This window comes from Somniosus microcephalus, unplaced genomic scaffold (genome assembly GCF_052327205.1).
Source record: "Somniosus microcephalus isolate GS21.2 unplaced genomic scaffold, FLI_Smic_1.0 scaffold13, whole genome shotgun sequence".
In the NCBI taxonomy this organism is placed as follows: domain Eukaryota; kingdom Metazoa; phylum Chordata; class Chondrichthyes; order Squaliformes; family Somniosidae; genus Somniosus; species Somniosus microcephalus.
Window position 1 is genome coordinate 1,254,084 of NW_028225200.1, and position 9,103 is coordinate 1,263,186.

General features: G+C 49.9%; 1 protein-coding gene across 1 annotated transcript; it reads left to right on the plus strand.

Annotated features, from left to right (window-relative positions):
- Positions 1-518: 518 nt before the first annotated feature.
- On the plus strand, positions 519-4,264 carry LOC147083952 (uncharacterized). Its single transcript, XM_085980018.1, has 2 exons — positions 519-551; positions 2,886-4,264. Exons 1-2 carry the CDS (start codon positions 519-521, stop codon positions 3,675-3,677), a joined length of 825 nt encoding a protein of 274 aa, XP_085836144.1. The 3' UTR covers positions 3,678-4,264.
- The last annotated feature ends 4,839 nt before the right edge of the window (positions 4,265-9,103 follow it).

Genomic DNA, 9,103 nt, shown 5'->3' on the forward strand with positions numbered 1-9,103 from the left:
AGCCCAGTGCAGAGTAAAGTTCCCTCTGCACTGCTCCACTAACAGGCCTGAGCCCCAAACTCAGAAGAGCGCCCTCTGCTGCATTCCACTTGTCTCAGCAACGGGAGAAGCAGGTGGCGGAAGTCCCGCCCCACGGACACCCCGATTGGTTGGAGGACCCGCCGCCACCTCAGTCCTCCAAGCTCCGCCCGCTCTCTCCCTATTGGTCGGAGCTCCCGTCAGTCACCGCCCTGGAGTTGATGACGTGCCCCAGTCCGGCTCCCTGCAGAAGACAAGGGGCTGCGGCCGCTCAATCCGCTCCGCTCGGTGCCGGGAGGGCGTTGGGACGGTGCGGTTTGTATTTTCTTTTTATTTATCTGCCCGCCCGCGCTTCTCTCCACTATATATAAAAAGCCCTGATAAAACTCACTTTCCGCCGGTGATCCGGACTCTGGCGGTTGCCCGGGCCGCCCCAGAATGCGGGGTCTGTGCGCAGGCATGGTGCCGGCTGATCCTTGGGAGCCGGGGTCCTGCCGAGCATGCGCAGTGTGGCGGCGGGCAGCGCATGTGGAGTAGGGGGAGTGGGCAGGGTCACAGCACGGGCAGTTTTGGATGAGCTCAAGGTGACGTGGGCTGGAATGTGGGAGGCCAGCCAGGAGTGTGTTGGAATAGTCAAGTCTAAAGGTGACATAGGGCCGGGGGAGGGTTTCAGCAGCGGATGAGCTGAGGCAGGGGGCCGAGACGGGCCATGTTACCCAGGTGGAAGGAGGCGCTCTTAGTGATGCTGCGGATATGGGGTCGGAACCTCATTTCAGGGTCAGATGTGACACCGAGGTTGCGAACGGTCTGGTTCAGCTTCAGACAGATGTTAGGGAGAGGGATGGAGCCAGTCAGTCTGCCTGATATTTAATTGGAGAACATCTCTGCTCATCCAGAACTGGATGTCGGACAAGCAGTCTGACAGTTTAGACACTGTGGAGGGGTCGAGAGAAGTGGTGGGGAGGTCGACCTGGGTGTCGTCAGCGTACATGTGGAAACTGACGCTGTGTTTTCAGATGATGTCGCCAAGGGGCAGCATTTAGATGAGAAATAGGAGGGGCCCAAGGATAGATCCTTGGGGGACACCAGAGGTAACGATGCGGGAGCAGGAAGAGAAGCCATTGCAGGTGATTCTGTGGCTACGATTAGATAGATAAGAATGGAACCAGGCGAGTGCAGTCCCACCCAGCTGGATGACGGTGGAGAGGCATTGGGAGAAGGATGGAGTGGTCAACCGTGTCAAAGGCTGCAGACAAGTCAGGAAGGACGAGGAGAGATAGTTTACCTTTGTCACAGTCACAAAGGATGTCATTTGATCAGACTTTGATGAGACTTGATTTGACTTCAGGGCCAAGTCACTGAGGTGGATTGGGCTGTTTCTGGCCCGCTGGTTATTGTGGGCACGGCTGGACACCAGTGGGACCGGCTCTACCCTGTTTGTTCTTTGAGGCAAAATTAGCCAAAAAAAACGCGGTTAAGAAGGCAAATGGTATGTTGGCCTTCATAGCGAGAGGGTTTGCGTACAGGAACAAGGATGTCTTGCTGCAGTTGTACAGGGCCTTGGTGAGACCACATCTGGAGTATTGTGTGCAGTTTTGGTCGCCTTATCTGAGGAAGGATGTTCTTGCCATGGAAGGAGTTCAGCGAAGATTCACCAGGCTGTTACCTGGGATGGCAGGAATGACGTATGAGGAGAGATTGGGATGATTGGGCTTGTATTCGCTGGAGTTTAGAAGAATGAGAGGGGATCTTATTGAAACTTATAAAATTCAGACAGGACTGGACAGACTAGATGCAGGAAGGATGTTCCCGATGGTCGGGGAGTCCAGAACCAGGGGTCACAGTCTAAGGATAAGGCCATTTAGGACAGAAATTAGGAGGAATTTCTTCACCCAGACAGAGGAGAACCTGTGGAATTCTCTACCACAGAAGGCAGTAGAGGCCAATTCATTAAATATATTCAAGAAGGAGTTGGATATATTTCTTAAGGCTAAAGGGATCAAGGGGTATGGGGAGAAAGCAGAGACTTGGTACTGAAATTGGATGATCAGCCATGATCGCATTGAATGGTGGAGCAGGCTCGGGGAGCCGGATGGCCTACTCCTGCTCCTATCTTCTATGGTTCTATATTTCTATGTTTCTAACCCTGCTTCCCCCCTTACCCTTTCTACACTCCTTTTACAGGGTTTTAGAAGTGGAGCATTTACAGACAGGAAGCTGAAACCAAACATCACGTCAAGATCTGACAGAGTTACGTGATCCCTCAGGACCTGATTCAGTCGCTCCTCCAATCTGCTGGCACACCCGTGAGTTCACACTGATGAGAGACCTTTTAAATGTTCTGAAAGAGCTTCAAGATCTACAAATACCTGAAGCAACACCAGTGGCCACACACTGGGGGAAACCCGGGCCCCGTGTGTGGGAAGGGATTCACTCAGCCAGCCGCTCCAATGATACACCAGCAATTTCACACGAGGGAGGGACCTTTAACCCGCTCCGTGTGTGGGAAGGGATTAATTGCACCCTCCATGCTGCTGAGACACCAGCTTGTCCACACCGATGAGAGACCGTTGACCTGCTCCGTGTTTTTGAAGCGATTCTCTGATTCGGCCACCCTCCTGAGACACCAGCTTGTTCACAGTGATGAGAGACCGATTAAATGTTCTGACTGTGGGAAGAGATTTGAAAGGTCCCAGGATCTGAAGAGACACCAGCTGGAGAGAGCAGGAGAGATTCTGTTCACCTGCTCCCTGTGTGGGAAGAGATTCATTCGGTCCTCGAATCTGCTGGCACACCAGCGAGTTCACACTAGGGAGAGGCCGGTGAAACATTCCGACTGTGGGAAAAGCTTTCAAATGTCCCAGGAGCTGAAGGGACACCAGCTGGAGAGAGCAGGAAAGAGACCGTTCACCTGCTCTGTGTGTGGGAAGGGATTCACTCGACCATCCCACCTGGTGAGACACCAGCGAGTTCACACTGGGGAGAGACCATTCACCTGCTCCGTGTGTGGGATGGGATTCACTCTGTCATCCCACCTGGTGAGACACCAGCGAGTTCACACTGATGAGAGACCATTTAAATGTTCTGACTGTGGGAAGAGCTTTAAAAGCACTGGGGATCTGAAGGTACACCTGCGAGTTCACACTAATAAGAGACCATTTAAATGTTCGGACTGTGGGAAGAGCTTTAAAACCTCTGGGGATCTGAAGGTACACCAGCGAGTTCACACTGATGAGAGACCATTTACATGTTCTGTCTGTGGGAAGAGCTTTAAAAGCTCCGGGGAGATGAAGAGACACCAGCGATTTCACACTGGGAAGAAGCCGTTCACCTGTTCCGTGTGTGGGAAGGGATTCACACAGTCCTCGACTCTGATCGAACACCAGCGAGTTCACACTGATGAGAGACCATTTACATGTTCTGTCTGTGGGAAGAGCTTTAAAAGCTCTGCGAACCTGAAGAGGCACCATCGAGCTCACACTGGGGAGAGGCCGTTCACCTGCTCCATGTGTGGGAAGGGATTCACTCTGTCCTCGACTCTGCTCGATCACCAGCGAGTTCACACTGATGAGAGACCTTTTCACTGTTCTGACTGTGGGAAGAGCTTTAAAAGCTCCAGGAACCTGAAGAGACACCAGCGAGCTCACATTGTTCTGTAGAGCAGGGCCCTCTAGACAGCTGGGGTGACATGAACATGGAATGGATGAATGTTTTAGACATTCTTGTACTGCTGTTTAATCTTTAAGACTGTTGTGCTGACGGTTCCCTTCGATTGACAGAGGTGTACAAGATTATGCTGGGTTTGAATAGGCTAGACGGGGAAAGGCTGTGCCCACGAGTTGATGGTACAAGGACTAGGGGACACAGATTTAAGGTTTTGGGCAAGAGATACAGGGGGGATGTGAAGAAAAACTTTTTTACGTAGCGAGTGGTGAGGACCTGGAACTCGCTGCCGACGGAAGTGGTGGAAGCGGAGACACTCAATGTTTTCAAGGGGAGACTGGATAGGCACTTGAGAGAAATAAACTTGCAGGGCTACGGGGATAGAGCGATGGAATGGGACTGACTGGATTGCTCTACAGAGAGCCGGCACGGACTCGATGGGCCGAATGGCCTCCTACTGTGCCGTTATGACTCTATGAGACCATATCATGAGTAGAGAATACAGTTTACTAAATTGCAAGAAGTACAAGTAAATCACTGTTTCACCTGGAAGGAGTGTTTGGGGCCCTGGACAGTGGGAAGGGAGGAGGTAAAAGGGCAGGTGTTGCATCTCCTGCGCTTGCGCGGGAAGGTGCCGGGCGAAGGGGAAGGGGTGTTGGGGGTGATAGAGGAGTGGACCAGGGTGTCGCGGAGGGAGCGGTCCCTTCAGAATGTTGAAAGGGGAGGTGAGGGGAAGATGTGTTTGGTGGTGGGATCACGCTGGAGGTGGCGGAAATGGCGGAGGATGATCCGTTAAATGTGGAGGCTGGTGGGGTGAAAGGTGAGCACAAGGGGAACCCTATCGTGGTTCTGGGAGGGAGGGGAAGGGGTGAGAGCAGAAGTGAGGGAAATAGAATGGACTACACTACATCTACTGGTTCCCCTTTATCCACCCTGCTCCTTACATCCTCTAATAAATTTGTCAAACACGATTTCCCTTTCATAAAACCATGTTGACTCTGCTTGATTGTATTATGATTTTCCAGATGTCCTGCTACTACTTCCTGAATCATGGATTCCAGCATCTTCCCAATGACAGATGTTAGGCTAACTGGCCGATAGTTTCCTGCTATCTGTCTCCCTCCTTTCTTGAATATGGGCATTACATTTGCAGTTTTCCAATCTGCTGGAACCTTTCCAGAGTCTAGGGAATTTTGGAAGATTACAACCAATGTATCCACTATCTCTGCAGCCACTTCTTTTAAGACCCCAGGATGCAGGCCATCAGGTCCAGGGGACTTGTCAGCCTGTAGTCCCATTAGTTTGCCCAGTACTTTTTCTCTAGTGATAGTGAACGTTTTAAGTTCCTCCCTCCCTTTTGCCCCTTGATTTTCCACTATTATTGGGATGCTTTTAGTGTCTTCTCCCTTGAAGACAGATACAAAATATTTGTTCAGAGTCTCTGCCATTTCCTTGTTTCCCATTATTAATTCCCCACTCTCATCCTTTAGGGGATCAACATTTACTTTAGCTACTCTCTTCCTTTTTATATACTTGTAGAAGCTCTTACTGTCTGTTTTTATATTTCTTGCCAGTTCTTTGCTGAGAGTTATGAAATATCTCCTTAAAAGTCTGCCACTGCTTATCTACCATCTTAACTTTTAATCTATTTTCCTAGTCCACTTTACCCAACTCTGTCTTCATACCCTTGTAATTGCCTTTATTTAAGTTTAAGACACTAGTTTCAGACCCAAGTTTCTCACCCTCAAACTGAATGTGAAATTCTATCATGTTATGAGCAGGTTCCCTAGAGGATCCTTTACTATGAGATCATTAATTAATCCTGTCTCATTACACATTATCAGATCTAAAATAGCCTGTTCCCTGGTGGGTTCCACAACATATTGTTCCAAGAATCTGTCCTGAATATATTCTATGAACTCGTCCTCAAGGCTACCTTTGCCAATTTGATTTGTCCAATCTGTATGAAGATTAAAATCGCCCACGATTATTGCAGTACCTTTCTTACAAGCCCCCATTATTTCTTGATTTATACTGTGTCCTACAGTGTAGCTACTGTTAGGGGGGCCTATAGACCACTCCCACCAGTGACTTCGTTCCCTTATTATTTCTTATCTCAAACTGATTCTACATCTTGATCTTCCGAGCCAAGATCATTTCTCACCACTGTACTGATCTCATCCTTTATTAACAGAGCTACCCCACCTCCTTTTCCTTCCTGCCTATCCTTCCAAAATGTCAAATACTCCTGAATATTCAGTTCCCAGCCTTGGTCACCTTGTAACGGCGATCAGATTATAACCATTTATTTCTATTTGTGCCGTCAACTCATCTATCTTGTTACGAATGCTGCGTGCATTCAGATAAAGAGCCTTTAATTTTGTCTTTTTATCATTTTTCCCGACTCTGACCTTATTTGCTGGTACACTCTTATGCTTGTATGCTCTGTCCCTTCCTGTCACACTCTGGTTATCATTACCCCTATCGCTACCCGGCACTATTGCCTTGTCCTTTCTCTTTAACTTTCTAGGTTTCCCCTCACCTGAACCCCCCCCCCCCCACTATTTAGTTTAAAGCCCTATCTACAGCCCTAGATATTCGATTCGCCAGGACACTGGTCCCCGCACACTTCAAGTGAAGCCCGTCCCAACGGAACAGCTCCCTCTTTCCCAGTACTGCTGCCAGTGCCCCATGAATTGAAACCCATTTCTCCCACACCAATCCTTGAGCCACACATTCAACTCTCTGATCTTATTGACCCTATGCCAATTTGCTCGTGGCTCACTTTGTAATCCAGAGATTACTTTGTGGTTCTGCTTTTTAATTTAGCGCCTAGCTGCTCATACTCCCTCAGTAGAACCTCTTTCTTAGACAACTGGATCTTTCCCCTCCCACTCCAAGTTCCTCTCCAGCCCAGAGGAGATGTCCTTAACCCTGGCACCGGGCAGGCAACATAGCCTTCGGGACTCACGCTCTCGGCTACAGAGAACAGTATCTATCCCCCGAACGATACTGTCCCCTACCACTACTACATTCCTTTTTACTCCCCCAACTTGAATGGCCCCCTGTCCCACGGTGCTGTGGTCAGTTTGCTCCTCCTCCCTGCAGTCCCTGCTCTCACCCACCCAGGCTGCAAGAACCTCATACCTGTTGGACAAGTGCAAGGGTTGAGGCTCCTCCAATGCTACCTTCTGGATCCCCATACCTGCCTCACTCATAGTCACACCCTCCTGTCCCTGACCACGGACCAAATCTGAAGGATTTAACCTAAGGGGTGTGACTGCCTCCTGGAACAAAGTGTCCAGGTAACTTTCTCCCTCCCTGATGTATCGCAGTGTCCGAAGCTCGGACTCCAGCTCATCAACTCTGAGCCGAAGTTCCTCGAGCTGCAGACACTTCTGGTCACCACACTTTAGGAAGGATGTGAAGGCCCTTGAGAGGGTGCAGAGGAGATTTACCAGAATGGTTCCGGGGATGGGGGATCTTAGCTACAAGGACAGGTTGGAGAATCTGGATTTGTTTTCATTAGAGCAAAGGAGGTTGAGGGGTGATTTGACAGAGGTGTACAGGATTATGACCAGTTTGGATAGGCTGGACGGGGAAAGGCTGTTCCCACTAGTTGATGGTACAAGGACTAGGGGACACAGATTTAAGGTCTTGGGCAAGAGATACAGGGGGGATGTGAAGAAAAACTTTTTTACGCAGCGAGTGGTGATGACCTGGAACTCGCTGCCGACGGAAGTGGTGGAAGCGGAGACACTCAATGTTTTCAAGGGGAGACTGGATAGGCACTTGAGGGAAATAAACTTGCAGGGCTACGGGGATAGAGCGGGGGAATGGGACTGACTGGATTGCTCTGCAGAGAGCCGGCACGGACTCGATGGGCCGAATGGTCTCCTGTGCCTCTATGACTCTATGTGGTTGCTGTGGATCACACTGGGGTCCACCAGCTCCCACATGCTACAGCTGCAACACATCACCTGCCCGGCCATCTCTATTGTATTTTATTTAACTAATTAAGTTTCCAAGTTTTGAAATACCCAATTGTCTATTAATAGTTTTTAATCTAGTAACCTTGTTTAATTTATTAAATTTAGTTATATGCTTTAGGTCTTTACTGTAACTTAGCCCACAGTCCTAATTAAACCCTTGTTGTTTATTTTTTTTACGTATCAAGCAGCAACTCTTACCCCCACCTCATCGAATTCACTCACTCACCCAATTCCCGAGTTAAGTACTCTGTAGAAGCCGTCCTCCGTAGAACTGGACTCCGTGCTACTTACCTCCCAAACATTTCTCCTTCCGCACCCAAAAGGCCGATGAATTTCAGGTCCTGATGAATGGAGTGACTCTCTGAGATCTTGATGTGAAGTTTGGTTTGAGTTTCCCCGTCTGTCAATCCTGCCCTTCTCACAGCCGGTGAAAGGAGTTTACAAAAGCGATCACTGAGAGTCCAGGACAGAAATTGACAACATTCTCTCCTCCTGCACCCTGGCCCAAGGGGGCCGCGCACGCGCCCCACTGCACACTCGGCCTCTCAAGATGGCGGCCGTTGAGCCGGGCCTGTCACCGGGAGAAATCCCCGCAGTCGCCGACCCACTCAGGGCAAATGCGGGACCCGTAGGTTCTTATTCGGGGGCTTGAGGCCTACACCGGGCGTTTATAAAGCCTCCCCGCCGGTTCCATTGCTCCCCTGCGCCCCTCCACCTCCCCGCTCCGGAATCTTCTCTCCGCCTTCCGCCGCCATCACCCGACTGGTGGCACTGACTGCGCACGTGCGGGACCCGCCCCACCTCAAGCCGCGCCTGCGCACCAGGCCACTGCAGCATTGATAGGGCCTATTTTACCGCGCGGAGCATTCTGGGTAACAACCACCGCCATTGTCTCGGCCGGCTGAGGAGCGCAGAGATACATTTGGAGCAAGCAATAGGAGGAGGATGAGAAGATCAATGAAAGTTGATTCCTGTGATTTCAGACAATGGGATGAGCCGTGCGGCGTCCATTGGAGCAATGCTCGGATAAACTCAGCGCATGGGCAACTAGCACAATTTTTGAAAGGGTTAGAAGATGAGATTAAATTGTTATAGTTTATTATTCTATTAAAAAATGAAGTGGATGATTAGCATGGGTTAGATACAGATTAAGACTCCCTCCGCACTGTCCCATTAAACACTCCCAGGACAGGTACAGCAGGGATGAGATACAGATACAGAATACAGCTCCCTCTACATTCATGGGATATGGGTGTCACTGGCAAGGCCAGCATTTATTGTCCATCCCTAATTGCCCTTGAGCAGGTGGTGGTGAGCCGCCTTCTTGAACCGCTGCAGTCCTTGTGGTGAAGGTCTCCCACAGTGCTGTTAGGGAGGAAGTTCCAGGATTTTGATCCAGTGATGATGAAGGATTGGTGATATATTTCCAA

Bases quoted from the DNA above. Each gene is read 5' to 3' on its own strand.
- LOC147083952 (XM_085980018.1), top strand. From the start codon at position 519: ATGCGCAGTGTGGCGGCGGGCAGCGCATGTGGA. The intron at 552-2,885 runs GTAGGGGGAGTG...ATGTCCCAGGAG, and splicing joins CGGCGGGCAGCGCATGTGGA to CTGAAGGGACACCAGCTGGA.